Source organism: Fringilla coelebs (genome assembly GCF_963513975.1).
Source record: "Fringilla coelebs genome assembly, chromosome: 3".
Taxonomy (NCBI): Eukaryota; Metazoa; Chordata; class Aves; order Passeriformes; family Fringillidae; genus Fringilla; species Fringilla coelebs.
In genome coordinates this window covers 57,848,303-57,872,224 of record NC_140030.1, presented here as the reverse complement: position 1 = coordinate 57,872,224, position 23,922 = coordinate 57,848,303, and the positions used below count along the sequence as shown (strand labels likewise).

Below are 23,922 nucleotides of genomic sequence, written 5' to 3'. Positions count from 1 at the left end.
TGCTTTGGCCTTATCCTTCACAAAGACCAAATTACCTAAAAGGAGGAATGTATTTTGAGTGTTGGGAGTCCTGCAGCATGATTTCGCAGAGTTTTTGGTGAAATTTAGGCCAATCTTGCTTTCCATAGCTGAAGTAGGATTTTTTTCCCTATCTAGTAATGCTGTAGTTTTTTACATTTTAAAGCAAGAATAGAGGCTGATTAGGAGTCAGAAGAATCCAACTCAGGGATTGTAGTGCTCCTGTTGCTCGTTGTGCCCTGACAGAAGGTCCGGGTGCATTTTGTGGCTGCAGATTTAATACTGCCAAGTTCAGATTAGCCAACATGCAGGATGTGACCACAGGAGTACTGGTGCATTCACTGCATATATAACCACATTTATGTTTGTGGGTGTTTGTCATCACATGCTGTGTGTTGTTTTAGGACTTAATTTGTACTTCTGTTCTCTCTGTGAAAGCCTACAGAATTTTACTACCTGGATAGAAAAAAAAAGTCTCCGGACGACTTTGTAGCTAAGATAGGAGCAACAGCACATTTTCTAACCATGTTCTTGGCCTTCAGATGCAAATTCAATGCAGTGCTTTGGCTGGCATGTCCTTTAGGCCGGGTATCAGTGAATGAGGAAGGAAGGAGTAAGGACTGAAGATCAAGGCTGTGCAATAGACCAGTTATTTCAGCCAGTGAAAAATTTTTTTTTAACTGTTGTTAGTTGTAACTGTTGTTAGTTGTAACTGTTGTTACTTTGACTTTCTTGGTTCCTCCCGTTATTCTATCCCTTCTTCCTCCAGATATCTTAATATTATTGCTTCCCACCTCACATCTCTAGGCTTCCCACCTCAATTTCCCCGCAGGGAAACATTCCTGCCTGCCCTTACGGCTGTGGGCTGCGGCCACTGCTGCAGCCGCCTCCTCTCCTTCCAGCTCCCTGGCAAACCAGGAGCTCCTGCGGCCAGCGCCGTGTCCTTCCAGGCTACCTCGCCTTTCCCCTTGCAGCATCGCTTCCCACGGAACAGCCTGGGAACAGCCCCGTGCTTGCCTCTTTCCTCAGGTCAGGCAGGAACAGCTTCTGGGCCAGCGGCGGAGCACTGCCAATATAAATATAAATATAAATATAAATATAAATATAAATATAAATATAAATATAAATATAAATATAAATATAAATATAAATATAAATATAAATATAAATAATATAAATATAATACTTATGACAGGCTTATTCTGAACTTAAGAAAATATTAAAATATTAATATGTTAAATTATAAATTTTGATATTAAAATATTTAAAGGGTGTTGGTAATCTCTGCGCATCAGTTGCTGTGCAGATCAAACCAGCGATAGGCAGTTTTGTATAGTTTTATTCAAATTATCATTCTCCCTGCTCACGCAGATCCTAAGAAATGCCGTCATGAAATAAACAAACTGTCCTTAAAGCCACAATACGACAAGGGAGCACTTGTAAATAAATAATCCAGACGGAGCTGGCAGCCGGCGCTGCGCAGGCACCGGGTGTGCGAGCGGGGGGCACGGGGAAGTGCCCGACCCCGGCAGCCCCGGCGTGCCGGGCGGAGCGGCTCCTCTCTCCTGTGAAGGGAGGGAAGGGGAGGGAAGGGAGGGGGCTGGCAAGGAACCGGCCAAGGCCGCCCCATCGATCGCCCCAGGGGGCGGACCGACCACGCCACCGCCCGCCCGGCCCCCGCGCTGTCCTCAGGTGTCCGGCGGCGAATCCCCTGCCCGGCTCCGTCCTGCCGCCCCGCCCGGCGGACGGGCGAGGGGCGGGACCGGCGCCGACTCCGCTTTCGCTCCGGCCGCGGCCACCGCTCCGCTCGGGCTCTCGCCGCTCCGCTCCGCGCCCACGCCGCTGCCGCCGCCGCCATGAGCGCGGATCCCGTCGTTTTCGTGTCGGCCGCCAGGACCGCCGTGGGTGAGAGGCGGCGGCGGGTGGCGGATGCTGCCGGCGGGGCCGGGCGGGTGTCCGGGTGCTGAGCTCTCCCTCTGTGTCCCCCCGCCAGGCTCCTTCAACGGCGGGCTGTCGTCGCTCCCCGCGCACGAGCTGGGCGCCGCCGCCATCCGGGAGGTGCTGCGCCGGGCCGGGCTGGCCCCCGAGGAGGTGTCGGAGGTGATCCTGGGGCAGGTGCTCACCGCAGGTACGGGCCGGCGGCGGCACCGCTCCGCCCCAGGCAGCATCCCTTCGGGGCTGTCCCGTGGGAACGGCTCCGGTTTCGCCTTCCAGGGCGTTATTGGCTACGCGGCTCCTTAACAAAGGACTTGAGAGGCATCGTGGCTGCTTCTCCATACGCTCCGGGTGACCGAAAGGATGGGGTTTTGGAAAGGATGTTCTGGAGGATAGTGCGGGGGTTTTTTCAATCCCTGAAGTTGTGTATGTGTGAATGTCAGTTTCTTTTCCTTGTTACAGCATCCTTCTCACCTTGATCATCTCAGCTGCTAAATTTAACATCCTAAGTAATGATAACTGAGATTTTAAGAGCTAGGCCTGCATTTGTGTTTATCTGCAGGATTGACCTGCAAGATCTTGTGATGCAACTTGTTTGGAGACAAATATTTTGATTTAATGAAAATGTAACTGGCAGGTAATTGTTTGTTTTGAACTTGTTCCTGCTTTTTCCAGTGTAATGTTTAATCAGTAGAAACATAGGCAGCTTTGTACTTTAAACGTGGAGGAAGGAAATATATCTTTTTGTCTTAAGGATGATTCAGATTCCTCTGTATTTTCAGTTTGCTGAATTATGTGCTCTCCTTGTCCTTTTCTTTGTGTTCAAAGAGCTTTGGCCTCGGGAGATGCAGATGAAGACTTTTTTTTTTTTTTTAATATAGTGCTCCTATTATCTCCATCAAGATCACAACAAAGACTGGAAGCTTTCAGGTCCATCTGTGCATAGTTGTGCTTTTGGTTTCCATATGAACTTTCAGGAAAATTAACTGCTGGTGATGTACAGAAGATGTCAAAAAGAGACTCTTCAGAAAGTAACAATTTAAATGAATTCTCATCCTACACATACAACAGGCTAGGGCTAATCTGAAGTAGTGTTTCCTCTGACCTAGCATCAAAAGCAGAGCTGTAGATATAAAACTATCAGTAGCAGGTATTTATTGATCAATATAAATGATAGAGGTTATCTGTTTAAGTGCTGGGCACTTCTCTACCCAGCAGCTAAAAGTAGGAGCCAGCTCTAAATTTTTGTGGAATCAGGGTATTTTGAACAGTGACAAGGCAGACCTTTGTGTTTTTAAGAGCAGAATGCTGTCCCCACAGGTGCTGGCCAGAACCCTGTGCGGCAGGCCAGCGTGGCTGCGGGAATCCCGTACTCCGTGCCCGCCTGGAGCTGCCAGATGATCTGTGGGTCGGGCCTGAAGGCTGTGTGTCTGGCTGCTCAGTCCATACTGATGGGAGACTCCAGCATCGTGGTCGCAGGGGGCATGGAGAGTATGAGCAAGGTAAAGCAGAGGGTTAGACTCACCTTGTGCTGACATGCTGGGAGCAGAAAGCCCCATGTTGAAGCCCTGGGTGTCCAGGCTAGCACCTGGAGGCAGATTGACAGCAAGTTTACATGTGCAACAGTAGCACACTTCTTTTAAAAAAGGACTTCATACTGTAGCTACTGAAAAGGTGCCCTACAAACACACACTGCATTTAAAATTCCATTTTTATTTCCATCTAGCCCTATTGTAGTGAATTATTTTTGTTGTCGTCTCATTGCAGGGGTTCCATGCTGTTGTGCCTTATTGCAAAAGTTTCATACCTTCTTGGTGTTTTCTCATGGACAGCTCCTCAGAGCCCTGACTCTTTCTTCACAAAGTAACCAACTGACTCCAGTTCTCTTCTCAACCAGCCAACCCTCTCTTTTATAGCACTCTTCTTCTCACTGGTCACAGCTGTGGCCTGTTAAAGTCAGGCCTGTTCCTAATCTTTGCTAATTAGTCCAGCTGCAACTCCTTAGGGCTATGATTACTTTCTACACTATCTCTATTTTCTTATCTTCTAGCCCCCTACAGATTTTCCTGTGACATATCATAATAGACAGGATTTTTGTATTGCAAGAAGCCCAGAGAAGGAATAACTGAAAATGTTATTGTTTGCCAAGAAATTAGAGCTTGGAAAGAAAGCAAAGCAGTTTTATTTCAAGATGTTCATCCCAAGGCTGTATTCGAGAATGGGTCTGAGCTTGTGATCTGATTCCCAAGAAATGGATGACCTCTTCTGCCAGGGCTCAGCTGCCTGTGCTGAAAGTGATGTTAACATTCCCTGACAGCAGAGTGCAATTGGGAGCTACCTAGAGCGGGCTAGTATGATGGGAGAGCTACAGCCATGTGGCCCCAGTAATGATAGATTTGGTCTGTGGAGAGGAAACAACACTTGCAGTGTGGTGGTCTGCTCCCAGGGGAATGCACGGGCCAAATGGCATGCCAGCTGGCAGCCTCTGGAGGGATGGGCAGAGTGGGCAACTGGAGAGACTGCCAGGGTTTGGGATGGGTACCTCCAGCCACCAGGCAGGGGTCTGTCACTGCAGTGGTCTGTCTGAATTGTGTACTGGAGATGTAAACATCTCACTCCTCTCAAAATATGCTTTTGCAGGCTCCTCACGTCATTCACATGCGAGCTGGGGTCAAAATGGGAGAGGCTTCCTTGCAGGACACTATAATCCTTGATGGCCTTACAGATGCTTTTTATCAGTATCACATGGGCATAACAGGTAAGTAAGTGATGACAGTCCATAAAATGAAATGGTCAACCAAAAGAATTCACTGACTGGAAATTTCAGAAATCTGAAGTTAGAAATAACGTGTTTCAAGCTTTCCTTATGTTGTAGTCATGAAAAAGAAAGAAATACATAGTATTGAAAGGCATTGAAGGCATTTTCTGTTTTGTTTGTAAAGCTGCTTCTTTGGGTTTTTCTTTGTTCTGAGCTAATCTCTCTGCATCTCTTCTACATCTGAGAAATTTAATTTCAGAAAAAATATAAATAAAATAATTCCTGTATGTAACTGGAGCATTCAGCAGCACAGATTTACAGTGGGGGGAGTTGCATAAAGTGTCCTGTGGATATGCATGCTTCTGCAGCTTCAGGTTATTGCACCCTGCTTGGGATGGTCAGCCAGCTGCTTTTCCAGACCCTGCTTATGAAACAGAGTGACTGCAGAGTGGTTCCCTTTCCTGAAGTGGCTTTGGAGAGTTCCTGTAGAGAGATCTGAGCATAGTACTTCAGAGAAGCAATAAACTACAAAAGTTTGTTTGCATTTGTATTTAATTTGATAATATCACCTGGAAGGAGATTCCACATGGAAATTTTCACCCTCAAGTGAAAATATAGTAGAAAATCTTGAGTAAACAAAATGAGGAAATCAGAATGAAAACGGTTCAACAAACTCAGCTGCTTGCTACAGCAAACATTAATGACTACATTTGTGCTTACAATTTTGCAATTTAAAATTTTGGCATTTCCTGATGGCGGTTTGCATTTTGTTCTCGTTTCAGCTGAAAATGTGGCCAAGAAGTGGCAAGTCAGCAGAGGGGAACAAGACCAACTTGCTGTACAGTCACAAAACAGGGCAGAGGCAGCACAGAAAGCTGGCTATTTTACAAAAGAAATTGTTCCCGTTCTTGTGCCTTCTAAAAAAGGTGGGTGTGAATGGATAGTGAGAGCTGATTTTAAGGAAAAAATCTGTTCTCCGCTATGGCTCCTATAATCAGTGGATGGTTTCCCACTTACACAGCCTTTTTGTAAGCATCTGACCTGTTGCTCTCTTTTTCAACTTTCCGTGGTAATATTTTAAATAAGAGAGAAGCAGTGCAAATGTGGAGTATCTCAGTGTAGCTTTCTGCAAATAGTAATAGTGGTTTTTTGGAAATAGAATAACAACTGAGATCTAAGCACTGACTTAACATAGGCTTAGATATGGTACCAAAATCAGTGGTTTTCATTTTCTAAAGACTCCTGCTGCACCAAACTTAAAACAGTCATATTGATCTGGCTAACCTTGCTCACCTAGTAAAATACAGAGTGACAATATTTAGGGTTACTAGTTAATTATGTAGTCAGGTTACATATGATGGGTATGTTTCTCTTTAGATTTGTGAGGGATATAGACAGACCTATTACAATGGTTGAGCCAAGGCCTGTTTCTTGAGCAGGGGAATTCCCCAGCTCCTTGTGAGGTAGATGCAAAAACTGAATTTTCCAAAAAGAAATCAAAAATCAGTTTTCAACAATGCCATTGAACAGACGCTGCAGAAAAAGTCCTGCATTAGGCTGGCTACAAACTATTTCATGATACCAGTTTAGATGATGATATTCAATGACACTTGACTATTCTTTGTAACAAGATTACCAGAAGTAGCATTTGAAATATAGCCTTCTGCTGAAAGAGAAGGTGTTGGGTTAGGAAAAGCAAGAACAATACTGACTTTTGCACAACTAGACAGTATTTTAGCTGCTAGTGTTTGTCTTAGAAAACCTGAGCTGTCTGCCCTGCTAGAAGGAGCTGGAGGGTTACAGCCAGTTGTTAAACTGCCCTGAGTTGGCGGCTGTCTCCAGTGCAAGAATCCCTTGTTGGTTGAAAGGAATATGGTGTATATTCCCACTCAATATGGTTTTTTTGCTGTCTTTCTGTTTGAGATGTGTTTGTGTGATTAGACAGTCTTGTGAGCATAATGCTCTGTTTTGCAGGTCCTATAGAAGTTAAAATAGATGAACACCCTCGACCTGGGAGCAACCTGGAAACTATGGCAAAGTTAAAGCCCTGTTTCCTGACAGATGGGACTGGGACAGTAACAGCAGCTAATGCTTCAGGTTGGTCCATCTGGGTTAAATGACATGGAAAAGAACAGTAGCTGCTTGTGGCTCAAGGCAGGGTCTCTGCAAGGGGTGTGGCTGCTGTGTGTTCACTGCTTTGCAGGAAATGGCAATGTGTTTGACAACGTACATAGAACTCCGTTTTAGATGTGGTTGAGGGTTTCTTTAGAGTCGTCCTTTGTTTCCTTGTTTTCTATGAAACCATACAAGAGTTTGGGCAATAACAGCAGTATTTGATAGGCTGGAAGGAATATTTCCTTTTAAAACTGTCTAAGGGTTTCTGACGCTGCAGGTTTGGACAGTGGAAAACTTAACCATTCATGTTTGAAAATATTACTCCCGTGGGACTGCCACAAGCAGCTTTTAAACATCTTCCTGTGTATTTATGCTGCTCCTTCCAAAGCCTGCCTAACAAGTCTGATGTACTTATTTTTCAGATTTTACTTTGATTCTTCTACCTGTTGCTTTCCAAATAGAATCACAAATGTGTCACATTTACAGCAATATAGTTTCAAGTGTTTGTGGCAGAGAACAGACTTGGCTGGTATGAGCAGTACCGACCTAAACCAGTAAATTATTTGTGATTTTTGTTTTGTCTAGATTGTGATTTTATGCAAGCAGGAGAAAGTGATGCAGTAAAAGCCATAAAGTCCAACAAATACATACAAGTTGTTTATTATTCCACAGGTTTAAATGATGGAGCTGCAGCTGTTCTTCTAATGAAGAAATCAGAAGCTGCTAGGAGAGGTCTTATGCCTTTGGCTCGGATTGTATCTTGGGCTCAGACAGGTATAGATCCATCTATTATGGGAGTAGGACCCATTTCAGCAATAAGGAAAGCTGTAAGTAATCACTTACCTATGTATCCATGATGCTAAAACTCTTGGTTTTAATTGCTTTTTGTTTTCTGGCCATGTCTTGGTTTTGCCCTGTTCTAAAGAAAACTTATTAGGAAAAAAGTAAACTATGTGAAAAACAGACTCAAAATAGTGTAGTATATAAAATTAGGAATCCTAGTGCTACTAGGCTAGCACCTACTTGTTGGAAAAAGAAAACCCAAATGTGTATGTGTATAAATGGACTTCAGAGCATAAACTAGTCAGGTTTGTGGAAAGGTACCTAGATAACCTAGGAGGCTAAAGATCAAAAAAGCATGTGTGTAACTAACGTGATTCAGTGATACGGTTCTGATGCTGGCCAGGTTAATTTTCAGATCATTGCCTGAATGTATATGCAATAGTACAACACTGAGGGAAGGGCCACTGAGTGCCATCTGCATTAGCCAATGGGATGGTGCCCTTTGTGTTTCAGTTTGGCCTGCAAAAAGCTTGGAGCTTACAAATTGAATTCCTTTCAGGCGTAAACGAAACAGGAAGGTGCCCTCCAAAACCACATCTAACGTGGTTTGGAATTACTGCACCCACTGGTGTGCTCAGTGTTCAGTCCACAGGACAAGGTTCTCAATGCCCCAGTGAGCAGCCCTGCTGGTACCATGCTGCTTGCTAATACATCCATAACCCACAGCAGCCCCAGCTGATTATTTGTTAAAGCTTAGCTATGAAAGTGAGCATGAAAAGAGCTAAAAACAGATTTAATGTTCTTAATTTTTTTAATACTGTGTAGAGGCCTTATTTTGTTCACCTCTGAAATGTCCTGGCGATTTGGAGGTTTGACCTGAACTCACCCAAGCTCTGTGGCTTTTGACAAGAAAATCAGAACTATAATGCTAAAGCTTTTTCTTACCAGATCTCAAACTGTTCTTTTAAATGAAGGGTGCAGTAACTGCATATACAATACAGCTTTAGTATAAACTGTGGGGCAGACAAGCTGTACCTATAACTGTATACATACTGTGAAAAAGGGCACACTACTTCATAGAGCATGGTCCTAATAACATCAAGGTTGTTGCTTCAATCCCTTCCTTTATGGGCCATTTATTTAAGAGCTGGACTTCATGATCCTCATGGGTCCCTTTCAACTCAGCATATTCTGTGATTAAATTTTGCAATGTGTGTTACCAAATGTTCAGACCCTCCATGTATTGTTTATCACTTCAGAATTTTAGAGTAGCTCTTTATAGTAAGAGAATGACTGTGTTATACATTAGGTGTTACAATAACATTGTAACACCTAATGTATAACACAGTCATAGCTTTCCCCAGAAGCATGGGATACTCCATACTGTCTATTTTATCCATAGAAAAAGGCTCTCCTCCTTGACTATAGCCTCAGAGGTGCACCAGTCTGGCCAGCCTAGGTTGTGAAACATCAATAGTGATGATTCTGCTGATAAAGTATTGCTGTTAGAAACAAAGTGAGTGGAAGTAAAAATGTACACATGTGAAACATGCCTCTGCCTGTACCAGAGTAGGCACTTGCATCACAAGTTTCTCAAGTGAAAACATGAGCCAAACCATCTTCAAAAATAGTCACCTGTGAAAACTTAAAAGTGCCAGCTTTCAATGTAAAGGCAGGAGAGACTGGACAAATCAGATCTGGCACTGATCACTAATGGTTGACACTGCCCTATTTCCTGTGTAAAAGTCTCCCTAATGGAGTCAGACTATGTCCTAAAAACATTGCTTTTAATCTCTTAAAGCCTGCTTCTGAATGCAGTGCTTGTTGTAGTAAGGGCACCAGGTAGAGTTTGATTCTCACAATTGCACCACAACTGCTACTATGTGTAAAATAAGTCAAAGATTTTTATGAGCAGCCAGCATTATTACAGCTCATTGTACTGACTTGTCTGACACTGAAGCCTGTAGTCTTCAATAATTCTGTCATCAACACTGGCTATAAAAAATTGTTTTCCTTCAACTTTTCTAAAGCTCCAAACCACGCAATTTACATCTTATGAAAAGCTTCCTCTGGTGCTAAGGAAGAGCTAAAAGATAAGGTCTTATTTGCATTTTTTTTCTCAGATTGACAAAGCTGGCTGGACTCTGGAACAAGTTGACTTGTTTGAAATTAATGAAGCCTTTGCGTCACTATCTGTTGCAATAGCAAAAGAACTGAAAGTAAATCCTGAAAAGGTAATGATTTGTAGGCTGGCATTAGCTTACCTCCTGTAATTCAAACTTGTCCCATTCTGTGCATGTGGATTGTAAAGATGAGCACAGCTCTCTTGCAATCCCTTTGGTGTAAGCAAATAGGGTGGGAGCCCCAGCAGGCATTTCCTCACACTGCTCTGTCCGCTGGCTTTGCTAGCAGAGTTTCCCAGCTGAACAACTTCCAGTGTTGTTGCAGTGGATTTTTATGTAAATCTAGGCACCTGCCCAAACATACTTAATTCAGAATTTGAAATTGCTGCCTCAAGTATTATTTCAGTGATGGCAAAAAGCATGACTGTTATTCTCTCCTCCCTAAATTCACCTCTTCAGAGTGAAGATTGCACCCTTGCAGAAGAAATACTGGTTATTACCAGCTGTTGCACTCATATGCAATTTCTTCCATGAAGTGAGGTTTGGGGTTTCAAGCTCACAAATAATTAAGGGCTAGATCCCAGTGAAATCATTTATGTTGAAACTCAGCAGAGACAGTTAAATGTTCTTGACTTTCTTGGTTTTTTTTCCTTTTAGATCAATATACAAGGTGGAGCTATTGCTCTTGGCCACCCTCTAGGCGCCTCTGGTTGTCGCATCCTTGTAACTCTCCTGTATGCACTGGAACGAACTGGTGGAAAACGAGGTGTTGCTGCTCTCTGTATAGGAGGAGGAATGGGAATAGCCATGTGCATTGAGAGATAAATGTGAGAGAATGAATGAACAGCTAGTGTGAACTAGCTTTGAAACATTTTACTAATAAACTTCTAATAACATTTTAACAGCTCACATTTTTTGTTTTGCCTAAATATAAGTAAGCTTACACCATTACTTTTTGACACTCAAGCACTGACTTGACAAAGGTCAGTGGTTACTGCAGGCATACTAGTTGTTAACACACTCTAGAGCCTAAATTCCCACTGCAAGGACCAAGCTTGCTTTCAAAAATTAAGTTTGTTCACAAGAAAATAGCAGCAACATTCAACCACTTGTTTTATTAACATTTTAGTTATAAGAGTGGGAAGTGTAAGTGAAACAAACATAAATAAAGCCTAAGTTATTCTTCAAGTGCTCCAGACTGAACTGCATCCTCATAGCACCCTCCTCTCTCTTCTTTAGTTTCAGGGTGCAGTTTAATAAGATCATCAATTCGAAGAATAGTAATTGCAGCTTCTGTTGCAAACTTGAGGCTCTTAGTTTTGACCATGGTTGGTTCAAAGACACCAGCTTGCTTGTTATCACGAGGTTTTCCATTGATCAAGTCAAGACCAATCCTGAAAAGAAGGAATGCTGTCAGATGGAGAGGGAGAAACAGCAGAAATACAGCTGGGGGTATGCTGGGTAGCTACTGCTTCATTATAGCATACAGACACACGACTGAAGGGCAGGGGCAAAGGAGTTCACTGATAACATACGTTTTGTTTTTTTTTTTAACTATGCAAATCCTGGTTCAGTAAACTGGGAGAACAATTTCCATCTAGGTCACCAATCCACATCACTTCTACCAGACAGATACTTGCCATTTCAGATTTTTGCGATCTGGGTTAACTTGAGCCTCATTGTGGAATGCTCTCAACTTTGCAACAAGATCTGTGGCATCCTGGGCAGCATTTACTGCCAATGTATTTGGAATTACTAAGAGGGATCTTGCAAATTCTGCTATTGCAAGTTGTTCACGTGATCCCTAGAAAGAAGAAAAAAGTTTTTAAAGCGATACTACATCAAGAGAGGAAAATATACAGCCACAATCAAGAACAGCACTAATAGGTAGGGGTTTTCACATGCAAAACCTGTGTTTGGGTCAAAAAAACCACAGAATCTAATTACGAGAGAAAGAATTAACTAATATCCTCCATTTTAAAGAACCATGTTAGATTCTGCGAGATGGCTATGTTTTCATGAACCACAGAAATGACGTCTAGTAGATGAAAATAAACACTTGGAGATTCATGGTGCAAGTCTAACACATACACACCATTGCTGCTTTGTGCAAGACTTACCATGCTGGTTGCATAATTTTCAAGATATATTGAAAGTGCTGCCTCTACAGCACCACCACCTGGGACAACAGACTTGGATTCCAAAACCCTTTTGACAACACAGAGAGCATCATGTATAGATCGCTCCATTTCATCACACATGAAGTCATTGGCTCCTCTCAAGATAATTGATGCTGAAGTACGAGCCTTTGTACTATGAAGAAAAGGAATCGGAAGTCAGCTGTGTTGGATGGAACCTCAGTTGAGCCTCATTATTTCAACATTTAAAAGAAAATCTTAACATTGTTATGTCCCCTTGCAGGATACATACATTGTAACTTAATCACCATTTTAATTTCTAACACGCATGCATCTAGTTTGAATTTTAGTCTTTTAAAGAAAGTTACCTGTCAAAGTGAGATGACAAGATGTTAATAAGTTAATGACTGCCAATGTTACAGAAAAGGCTGTCACATGTAGACTGACACACAAGTGCCATGGGCAGAGTGTGTCATTCACGCTCAAATGACACCACAGGAACCAGAAGGGATACCGAAGCAATGGAAAAGTTATTATCCAAAGTATGTACCAGACAGCAGTGACAGGAGCACAAGTGAACACTGTCTTTTACTGCAAATGGAAAGATTTAGCTCACACCTCTTTATTCAGATGAAATTACTCAGATGGTACCTATTTCCCTTTACCATCTCTAAAGGGAAGCCAGTTTAGGAACATTTATTAACAAAAATTGAAGTAAAAACTGCCTAGCAATTTGATTGTCTCATATACTGTAGTTCACAAAATGTATCCAGCTCCAGCAAAAGAGACTGAATACTGATACTTTCACCTCTAATTTGCACTGGATTTCTGTATGATTATTTTCTCATGTGTATAACTACTCCAACCACTCAGATAGCATGAAGTAAATAAATGCACTTTTATCTCAAACTTAGTAGAGAACATATACAAAACTGAGTATTTTTAAAAGGATCCTTACTTCTTGATTAAAATCAGCTCATCATCACAGATTCTCTCTTGAATCACTTCCTCTGCCTGTCCCAGCATTAATGCCTCAAAACTCTCCTCACCTTCAAGGTTTGCAAGGGTTGAACATATGGTTGCTTTAACAAACAAACAAAAAAGTGAAGTTAACATTCAATTCCTGCACCCTTCAAGATTTGCAAGGGTTGAACATATGGTTGCTTTAACAAACAAACAAAAAAGTGAAGTTAACATTCAATTCCTGCACATTATCCTTTGCCCACTTCCCAGAATAGGTGTACAGAAAGAAAAGCAGAAATAAAAGCTGTATTGAATAGATTTTTCTTAAACAACACTTCTAGGCAGCAATTCAGTATTTATCTAACTGATAAACTGCTCCTTTGTTCAACTTTTACAGCACTTCCTTTTTCACAGCCAGTACAAGTTTCCATGCTTTACCACAATGAAAAGGTTTTCTTCCAAATTTAAGAACTGACAGATAAAAATATGTAGAGGACCAGATTTTTTTTAAAGTATGATTTAGTGATTTAGGAGTTCTTTATTTGTCTTGAACTATCTAAACAACGTGCTTAACTGTCTAAACAGAGGCTTATGAACACATGCATAATAAAGACTTCTAAATAAACACAGATTATGGCTCCTATTTCCATAAGGGGCCAGTCTTCACAGTGCCAGGTAGCTTCTTCTCCTCCCACTGTAAATCTTCAACAATCAAGTCTTACACTACTACTACTTTGACACAGGTCACTTAAAAGCAACAGTAAAGCTAAAAAGAAGTGGCTCAGCTTTACTCATCCTGACCTTGAATGTTAAGAAGTTGTATTTTAAAAATGAGTTAAGAAATACCTTAACAACAGCTTCTACTTTGAAGAATAAATTTATAAACCAGTTATTCTTACACAAACATACCTCCTGATGCTTTAGCAATCCGCTTAAGGTCTTTTTTTACAACTCTTCGTACTGCCATAGCTCCAGCATCAACAAAGTATTTCAGACACATATCATCAATTCCTCCAGTGGTGAGAATCACATTGGCACCAGTGGCCAGAATCTTCTGGATTCTTTCTTTGGTAATGTCTGACTCTCTGCAAAGATTAATGTCAAAGTTATAAGAAGGTATTAAAAAATATACCATCACATCTTGACAGCCAACTTCCTGATACCTTAAATGCAGAGCTCTGCAAGAATGGACCACTGCACAAACACACTTGCATTTCTTGAAAACTGACTTAATACTAGTTCTGCCTCCAGAAGTGAAGGCTTCTTCCGTTACTATTTGGTATTGGTGGGAAATGTTAATATTCAAAACATTTTTTACCTCTTGCACTTAGCGAAAATTAGATTGAGCCACCTCAACTGAAGAGACCAAATCAAGCCTGTGAAACCCCACTGCCTCAGTTATTCAAGCTTCCACACACCTCTGCCTTATCTGGTCCAGCTTCTCAGGGTCTGAGATAACAACCTGAACACCAAGCTTCATTTTTGCTTTCTGCAGGCTGAAGTCAAGGCATGCAATCTTTGCATTAACTATTCTCTTGGTCATACCTGATGAGGAAAAATAAGCAAGAAGGATTTTGTCAAATCGATTTAACAGAACATCAAGTCAGCATTAGAGATTAAAATTAGCATTACTTTTCCATTTCAGATTCCTACTGTTTGCTTCTACATCTTCAGTTCAGCCCTACTGCAGAAAAATGCCAATCGAGACTTTCCTGTGTTACCTTTTTACATACCCTGTTCCCAAAATGTGAATGACCATGACAGTCTGACCTACTGGTCTCACATCCTGTAAAAGTCACCTAGGCACAGCACAGCTCTGCTAAATGAACAGTTCCCCACAAACCTGGCAGTGGCTCCCCACAAGGGAAGCGCTTAAGTTCCACCAGACCACAATGCTACTTTGCTGACACTGATCTAGGGAAACTACAACAACTCACCAACACCTTGTGAATCACTGCTTGCTGGCAGGCTCTAGTCTAAGAAACACTGGTGAAGCGCAGTATTTTGCGTTCCTGTTTAATTGTTTTGGAACTGAAAACCCACATGACTTGCAATGAACCCAGCCAGTAAGGAGAGCGATGCAGAAAGACGGAGAGGACTGAGGTGAGATGGAGGACATCTGGAACCCAGGCTGTTCTTACCCTGAGAGCCCACCACGCAGTTGAGAGCGTAACCGTTGACCAGAATGCTCTCCTTCTGGCTGCGGCCATGGGCCTTCAGAACATTGACCGAGTTGATGGGGTACCGAGCCTGACCCTTCTGGTCTGTGTATTTAACTGCAAGTGCAGCATCCACCACCATGTTAGCAAAGAAATCACTATCACTGAGAGGCTGTTAAGGTTAAAACTGAAGAAAGAAACTAGTATTATGCTTAAAGGGAAAAAAAAAATAAGCAAAACAAACCATGAACAAAAATAAATGATAGTGCCAAAACTAAGTTTTCAAAAAAGAGCTTCAGAAAGGCATACAAGTGCTAGCTCCCCTTACCATTGTATTAAAGGGAAGAGTAATTCTAAAAGCTGAAACACTGGTAGGAAATTATGACAGACTAGTATGAAACCTGCATTTTACGTACCTTTTGTTGCTAAAGAAAAATACGCATCCTATGCACTAAAGCTAAAAATGCAGGTTTTTCTGTGCTCATGGAGTAAAATTTAACTTTCTTTCCTCTGATTCACTCCCAGGTACTTCTGTAACACATTCTTCTAGTCACACAACTCTTTATCTCGTCTCCCTAACAAGCAAAGCAATTGTTAGGAAACAATACCCTTTAAAAGCTATCATGATGTGGAAGATGTGGAAGCTATCAAATTGGGAAGAGTTTCAACACGCTTTCCTATGCCAGGTCACAATAGCTTTCCTATGCCAGGTCACAATACCTATAAAATGCCTGTTATAAACACAACAGCTTCAATACTGTGTCATATTCATAAAAGCTGCTGCCAAGGATATTCCAGCCTACCTACTGAAGCTCCCTAATCAACCACTCCCACTGCACTCACTTGATCAATTTAAAGGATACACTCCTATGATTTTCGAGGACATTGATGTTTTAGCAGCATTAATTAGGCACTCCCTGCCCAACTCATCTGTGTTAATAACAAGATTTTCATTGATGTAGCGAACAGCTTCCCTGTAAAATAAAGGCAAATACACTAGTAAAGAACCACCCCCATAAAAAGACAAAAACTTACATGTTGTCAGCTCTTCTAAATGCTACCTCAAAAGACAAAAGGATAAAATCAATTGCTCTGCAAGGACAGTAACCTGGCTGTCATTCCTTTACATTATTACAGAAATACAATTTTAAAAAAACAAAACCCACAAGAAAATCCAACCCAAACCAATCAAAACCCCATCACCCCTGCAACAAACCACCATATTCCACTTGGCTCCAAAAAGTCTGTATTAATGCAGTCACAAAATGCTGAAATTCATCTATATCAGTTTCTTACTTGCAGGCAAGTCTGTATCCACCGATAATGGAGGTAGGATGAATTTTCTGCTTCACCAGCTCATCTGCATTTTTGAGAAGTTCTGCAGCAATAATTACCTGTTTGAAATACAAACACGAAATAAATGCATTCCACATAAGCAATGCAGAACTAAAACCAGTTTCTGATGTGAGAGCTACCTAATTCCAACCCCCATCAAGGTATCTAAAGTCTCAGGCAAGTTTTCAACACTCAGTATCCTTGTTCATACTTCAGTTCTTGCAGCTGTTAAAAATTAAAAACCTAAATTCAGCCTCTATGACCATGACTATGATTTTCCTTCAAAATAGGAAAAATAATAATGAAACAGAAGCGAGCTAATTCCCTTCTGGAGCACTACTTTGCATATGGAAACTAGCATCTATGGAAAACACCAAATCTGAACATTGACTTTTGATTTATCTGCCTGTAAAACTTGCTACATACCACTGAGGTGGTCCCATCACCAACTTCTTTGTCCTGCAGGTCTGCCAGCTCACAAAGGACTTTTGCAGCAGGATGTTCCACTTCCAGCAGTTTCAGAATGGTTGCACCATCATTAGTAATGGTCACGTCCTAATTTTCAGAAATCAAATGTGCATATGAGGTATATTTCTATTACACTTCACTGTTGTGTTTCATAATGTTCATACAGAAAGAAATTAATTAGTCTTTGCAATTGCCCAGAAAACAACTATTTATAACAAAACTTTCCTGCTTCTTTTAACATGGAGTCCCATTCCAGCAACAGAAATGTTACCAGTGCAGGATCTGCCCTTTCTTTTGATCAGAAAAGCCTTTATGGTACAGAAACTCATCAAACGTTTTGCAAATACTGGATAAGCAGTCATGCAATGACTTCCCTCCAAAACAGTATTTTATTACATCAGCTGGAAAATGACAAACTTTCTTCAATTGCTTGAAGTATTTTAAAATACAAAATACTGCTTAACAGTTGATTATGAATTACTTGATTTTTTTTGTTATTTCTCCTTATGTGGATACCAGGATACAAGTGAAAGCACCTGTTAAACCTGACTTAAATGGTGAAATTCACTTCTTGCAATCTGATCCATATTTCAAGTGGTTACAAGGACTTACCTACAGAAATTAAATAACTGTAACAAATACATTACCACCACAACAGATGAAATTAAAATGATGTAACACACACTACACAATACTCAATTTTACCACAGTTCTCCTACCCCTCTCAGGATAAAACAGGCACATGCACATTAGGCCTACGAAGCACACTAAGTGGAAGCACTTTCACACAGGAATACAAGCCCTTCTGACACTTGCTAAAGTAACATTACTTACCCCAATATCATCCACCAACATCTTATCCAGACCAACTGGCCCAAGAGAACTCTTCACAATATTGGCAATAGCAGATGCAGCAGTAACTGAATACATGAAAAAAGTAAATAAAAAAAAGTTTTATCTTCCCAGCTTTAGGATGATTATCAGGAACTGTTCGTAAGAAACAGTGCCAAGAACCAACAGATCAGGAATTTGACAACAAGCGATCTAATCTAGCATTACATTTCAGCCTATCTAACCTGAAGCTTTACCTTACTTTGCTAGGCTTGCTGCTACTAAAAAAATACAATCTGCACCAAACGTCACTCTTCCCTCCTGGCTGGTTTAGTTAGCTAAGCCGACTGACCAGAAAAAGAATGGTTTCTCTGCTGTCTTGGTAAGATGGAGGACAGGACTGATCAGAGGAGCGGTGGTGTTAGATTAGGAGGGGTTGGTAGCACTGCTGCTTTTGGCTGCAGCAAGCTATGCTACAAGACTTCACTCTCACTTAGTCCTCAGTTCTGGGCAGACAGAGAACAACGGCATCACCACACATCAATCAGTAAAACATGTTTTGGTCCTTATCAGGCCTGTGACTGAAACAAAACATTTACTTCTGCAACTAAGTCACCGAAAAGTGACTTCTGAGTCACTACTAAAACAACATAAAGCCTCTAAAACACTGACTCATTTAAAGGTTGTTCTGCCATCTTCATATAGGAAAAAGATACAATCAACCTTTTCCTTCAGACCATGGCAAGTTTTTCTCTATCCCACAAGCATAGCCACTTAATCTAGAAATTGAAAAAGTGGTAGTTAAATGGGAACAGTTATAACTCAGACAACAGGTAACTTCAAACAACACAGTTTATTTTGCTTACAATGATTAATGTCAGCTTTCTGGAAGAAATAACGTTGTACCAAAGGTGCCATTATCACGTGGAATCTCACTCGTGAATTAAAACAAGGCTCGAAAATTTTCAGTAGTTGCGTAAAGTACCATAAGAGCTACAGGAAAGAATCTCAGTTTGATCGGGAAGTAAGCTTTGACTTCTTCCTTTGTCTTTTGTCTACTCAGAATCTGAGATCGGTCTCGGAATTTGCAGCATTCCCCAGGCCCAGGATCGGGGTTCAATCCTGAGCAATGGGTAACGTGTTTGAGAAGCACAGTTACACAGTTACAGAAGTGGGCAGTCCCCACTTTCCGAAGCAGGTTATTCCCTGCGCTGGGTAGCGGGGACTTTCCCAGCTGCCCCTTCCCCTGCAGAATTCCCCGCAGGCCTTGCAGGCTCAGGCCCTATGCGGTCGGGACAGGGCAGAGCGACCTCCGTGCAGCAGCAGCAGCAGCCGCCCTGGCCCAGTGTTCGCTGCTACCAAGGGATGGAGGGAGAGGGACACGGAGGGAGGGGGACGCAGGGTCGCGGCGCCACTCACACTCCTGGAAGCGGCGCGGGATGGCGTGCGCTTCTCTTCCGCCCGCCTCCCTCCCTTCCTCCATCCTCCCTTTACTCCTTCCCTGCAGGCAGCAGCGGCCCGGGATGGAAGGAATCTCTCCAGAAGAGCGGCAATTCCCGGGCAGGCCGGGGCGGGTGAGCACATGGCAGCGGTAACCATAGCCGCGCCATGTTCGCTCCCTGCTGCCCCTCCCTTCCCCTCCCCGCTCCCCCGGCCCTCGCCGGGGCGCGCCGCCGTTACCGTTTTGCGTGCGGACCGTGTCACCGCTGGTCCGCTCGCCGAACACGGCCAGGGGCCCCTCCATCGTCGACATCTTCCCGCCCGGGCGCGGCGCCACACGCACAGGGAAGGGACGGGAGGGCGCGGAGAGGCGGGATGGCCGGGTCGGCGCGAGGCACGCTGGGAACGCGCCCCGCTGCGCGAGGGGGCGGTGGGGCGGGGCACGCCCCGCGGGGGGCGGGACCGCATCCCGAGCCTGCCCAATCCCGGGAAGCGGTGCCGCCCGGCCTCGAGCTGCGATTGGCGGGCGCCGCTGAACAAAGACGCCGCGAGACGGGGCGCGGCCGGGGCGCTTCCACGAGCTTCTAGAAGGTGTCGCGGGCCTGAGCGCGCAGGCGCGCGGAGTGCCGCTGGGGCAAGGGATGGGTGCGGGAATGTCGCCCGCTGCCCTGCGGTGGGAGAGATCCAGCTTCCCAAAGTGGGGACCGCGGCATCCGGGGCCATACCCGCCCTTATCAAACACGTTACCCATTGTTCGGGATTGTAGCCCGAGTTCTGGGGGAAGGCTGCAAATTCTGAGATCGATCTCGGGTTCTGAGATGACAAAAGATGAAGAAGCTGAAGACCTGCTTCCTGGAGAAACTGAGCTCCAAGCTGATACTTTAGGCAGAACACTTTTAATGAGAATTACCCTAAGTCATGATTGCGATTGCACTTGATAATGGCACGATTGCATGGTTTGAAGTTCTCTGAGCTGTAACTGTTCCTATCATCCTACCACTTTCAGTGGCTTAGTTAATGCTTTTAAGGTGGGGAAGAACTTGGTACGGTCTGAGGGAAAAACCTTAGGGAGTGGTGGGGAGACGGGGAACCTGTAAGGCTGAGGCTGAGCATGTATAAATTCGTAGGGCACGATGTGAACCGGTACAAGCAGGTACCTTGTGTGGCCAGGAGCGACCTCCACTGCCATAGTTGTACCTGACTCCTATGGCAGTGTCCAGAGTTCCCCTGCCATGCGGTGCCAGGGTCTCACCAGGCCTCCTTTCAATATAGTTTGCTCTTAGATGACTCATTAAAAGCATTTTCAGGACTACAGCAGTTAAATACAGCTCCTCAATACAGCAGTAAGGCTCCTGCACGGTCATGCTTGCAGGAGGATGCTTTGAGAAGGCAGAGAAGCTCTGCTGTACCTATGTGCCGCAGGAGCAGTTGGAACGAAGCCTAAAACAGGATGATGGTAGTTCCTGAAACACCAATTGTTGCTCTTTACCCATTCCCCCTTCCTTACACCCGTTCTAGGAAAAGCCGACCCGGAGGCCGGCGTTCCCCAAAGCCCTTCTTCCACGGGCAAAAGTTAAAAGATGATCTCCCGAGTCGGGGCAGTATTTTTTGCTTTGTTTTACGAGACGCGAGTAGCGCACAGGCATGCTGCCCGGAGCCACCCGTGGGGCGGCTCAGCTGGCGAGACGGCCGCGGCCCCGCCCTCGGCGCTTCCGCCTGACCCCGCCGGCGGCGGGCGGAATTCCCGCGGCCGCTTCCGCGGGAAGCGCCGCCCCTCGCGCATGGCGGCGCCCGGGTGTCCCTGAGCGGAGGCAGGGGAGTGGCGGCCGCCCGGGGCTGTGGCGGGTCCGGCTCCCCATGGCGCTGAGCAGCCGCCTGCTGCTGGCGGCCGGCGGGCTCCGTGCGGCGGGTAAGCCCAGGGCTCGCCGTACCGGCCTTTCCGGGTGGCGGCTCCGCGCTCCCGTGGCTGTCCGGCGGCCGGGTGTCTTGGCGGTGCTGCTGTGCCAAGGATGAAGGGTTTATACCTTGTTGTTTGGTAGCGCTGCCTCTGGTTTCTTTGTACTTCGCTTTCAGTGTTTTGTAAAGCTTTGGTCCCAGGGATCTCCTAGTCACGGCTGAGTTTATATTTTATATACGAGTTTAGAAATGGCGTTAGTATACTGGCAGTTCACCTCATAAATTGGAGAAACAGGTTGAGGTCTTGTCATTCATCTGTTAGGTACTTAAAAAAATAAAAGCAAGATCATTCTGCCCTGCTGACTTTTGTAAGCTGCGTCATTCCGTACTGTATCCGTTCTACTGTCTGCACTATGTGTTTTTTTTAATCTTTGGTGTTTTTTATCTTCTCTCCCCCCCAAGGTGTTCGTTTTGCATCAACTACAGCTAGTCTCAAAACTGAGACTGAAGTGGACACAAGTGAAAATGAGGTTGTTGCCCCAAACTTCACTAACAGAAATCCTCGGAACTTGGAGCAGATGGCCCTGGCTAGGAAGGAGCGGGGCTGGAAGACAACGTGGCCAAAGCGTGAGTTCTGGCACAGGTGAGTCAGAAAGTTACTGCCAAAAATGAAGACTCCAAAAGAAAAAAACCAAACAAAACCAACAAAACAAACCCCAGAAACCCACATACAAAATATGTATTTTGGGTTGCTGAATCACTTGGCACATTAGTGTTTCTTAATCAGCAGGCATCCTCTGTGTTCAGAGAAGAGTGGACTAGTAGCACATGAAAGCATGTGTAGTCAAAATTTTTCCATCTGTTGTTAAGGCAACAGTAATGTTGCTTAAGTAGCAGCTTTTAAACTCGGGATTCTCTCACTCCTGTGCTTACCATGCTTCATGGTTTTATTTGAGGCACCATAATAGTCTGTTTAGGGTTGTTTTATGTTTGTGGATTTTGTTTTGTTTTAAATTTACTTGCTCTCTGGAAAATGAGTTCATTTTAAGCTAGCATTTTAAAGTCTTTATTTTGTTCTTGTGGGGAGAACCCTATCCAGGAAAGCCGATACTCTCTCAGTGCAATAAGAAATATTTGCTCCTAAGAAATGTTCTACTGTTATGTTGGAGGCTTATGAGGTATTTTCTGACCACTTGCAGATGTCAACAAGTTGCTGTGTCAGAACTCAACACCTGCTGTGTCAGCTCAAGCATTTAAGGGACTGCATAGTGACCCCAAAGTTCCATTTCTGTTGGAGCAGTTCTCCTCATATATATCTGTTCCACACTGTGCAGGTGTACAGTGCTTGGTTTGGAGTGGGTGCTGGTTCGAGAAAATGTAGGACTGTGGCTCTGAGTAACTGATGAGGAGTTGCTATTGGAATTTAGCCCTTCTGAGCTAGCAATAGGAGTTGTGTGAGTCGACACAGGCAGGCCACTGAAATGATCACAAAACTATGGCTGAAATGCAAAGAGTACACTTAATTTCATTACTTGCTAACTGAAGGATCCCAAAGCAACACCCAGGTGGAGACATAGGTGGGAATGCCGGCATTGTTAGGCCTAGTCTGTGCAGGTAGTGAGCCTGCTGTTGGCACCCATTTATTAGGGGTATTTAGGTTTGCCTAAACCATCATGCTATGGTCTCCCCTGTGCTTTTTATGATCTCTGAGCTTTGATGGTGTGTCTGTCAAAAGAGGGAGCTCAAGCATGTCCATGGGAGGGCCTCCAAGGTTCTTCGAACACCTGTGTTCTCTATACAGAGATTCTACTTCTCAAAACAGTCAGAGGATAAACAGCAGTAGGCATAATATGTGGGGTTTCCCACAATGTTATTCTCCAGGACTTGGCATTCTCAGCTGCAAGGTCACTTGAGCAAATCCTCCTCACGATTTTTCTGCTTTTAACCCTTTCCTCCCAACATGAGTCCTGTTTTGTGTCTTCATAAGCAATAAAGGGAGTAATTTAAGCATTTCACTCTGTTCTCTGCAAAAGACATCATAATCCTCTTTTACTTCTTTCCTGCTCTCAGATTACGGCTAGAGCGGACACAGCATTACGTAGAAGCCTTTGTCGAGCGCTCCAACGGGGATGTTGTGGTATCTGCCTCCACCCGAGAGTGGGCCATAAAGAGACACTTGTACAGTCCCAAGGGAGTAGCCGCATGCAGAAACCTTGGCCGTGTAATTGCACAGCGCTGTTTGGAAGCAGGAATCAACTTCGTGAACTTTAAAGCCATTATCCCCTGGGAACGCCGCTGTGACTCGGCAAGTACCCATCTACTTATTCCTTTGGCCCTTATTTCCTTTTTAGGCATTAATTTTACTTCTCTTCACCTTCAATTTTCTTATGTGGCTTGACAATCCCTCCTTGCAATACCCAGAAGGGCTTTGACAAGCTGCAGTTCCTGATATTGTGCTTCCATGGGGCTGTTAACCTCTGCTCCTCCATATAACATGTTCCCACTGATACTTAAGTCCTGCTGGCTTTCTTTTGTATTTATTTGTGTCTATTTTTTAAACAAGATTCAGGAATTTGAGAAAGCTGTGAAGGAGGGTGGTGTTGTTCTGCATGAGCCACGAAGAATCTACCGGTAAAATGGAGATCATTGGGAAGACTTTCCAAGGAACAAGGATCGCTTCGTTAGGGTTGTGTACTGGCAAAGGGAAGGTCCAGAGCTGGAAAACGCTGGAATGTGTCATCTTACAATAAAATGTTTTCAAATGGATAGGAGTGTGTCATATTCTTTATTCTAAAATGATCAACACCTTTAATGCTAGAATAAATTTACCATAGTTCAGCTTGACAAAATTTATATCAATCATTCAACGTTCTAAAGATATATTTTTAATATTTGATTTTGTTTGTTCCAGCCCGAACTGTGGAAATGCTTTGATATTTGATCCCTGTACACTGCCAGTC

The 23,922-nt window shown here is 43.7% G+C and overlaps 3 protein-coding genes across 3 annotated transcripts; 2 read left to right on the top strand and 1 right to left on the bottom strand.

The window, feature by feature from the left end:
* Positions 1-1,756: 1,756 nt before the first annotated feature.
* ACAT2 (acetyl-CoA acetyltransferase 2) lies at positions 1,757-10,561 on the top strand. The gene is made up of 9 exons (XM_084202400.1): positions 1,757-1,923; positions 2,012-2,146; positions 3,274-3,455; positions 4,594-4,711; positions 5,494-5,637; positions 6,686-6,808; positions 7,499-7,653; positions 9,733-9,843; positions 10,390-10,561. Exons 1-9 carry the CDS (start codon positions 1,875-1,877, stop codon positions 10,555-10,557), a joined length of 1,185 nt encoding a protein of 394 aa, XP_084058526.1. The 5' UTR covers positions 1,757-1,874; the 3' UTR covers positions 10,558-10,561.
* Positions 10,562-10,908: 347 nt separating this feature from the next.
* On the bottom strand, positions 10,909-19,462 carry TCP1 (t-complex 1). The gene is made up of 12 exons (XM_084202399.1): positions 19,307-19,462; positions 17,630-17,715; positions 16,754-16,882; positions 16,289-16,386; positions 15,856-15,966; positions 14,975-15,156; positions 14,252-14,378; positions 13,743-13,918; positions 12,829-12,952; positions 11,853-12,045; positions 11,373-11,536; positions 10,909-11,126 (listed from the first exon to the last, which is right to left on the bottom strand). The coding sequence occupies exons 1-12, from the start codon at positions 19,377-19,379 to the stop codon at positions 10,910-10,912; spliced, it is 1,680 nt and encodes a 559-aa protein (XP_084058525.1). The 5' UTR covers positions 19,380-19,462; the 3' UTR covers position 10,909.
* A 1,371-nt stretch (positions 19,463-20,833) lies between these two features.
* On the top strand, positions 20,834-23,728 carry MRPL18 (mitochondrial ribosomal protein L18). Its single transcript, XM_084202560.1, has 4 exons — positions 20,834-20,975; positions 21,425-21,605; positions 23,033-23,267; positions 23,526-23,728. Exons 1-4 carry the CDS (start codon positions 20,924-20,926, stop codon positions 23,595-23,597), a joined length of 540 nt encoding a protein of 179 aa, XP_084058686.1. The 5' UTR covers positions 20,834-20,923; the 3' UTR covers positions 23,598-23,728.
* Positions 23,729-23,922: the final 194 nt, after the last annotated feature.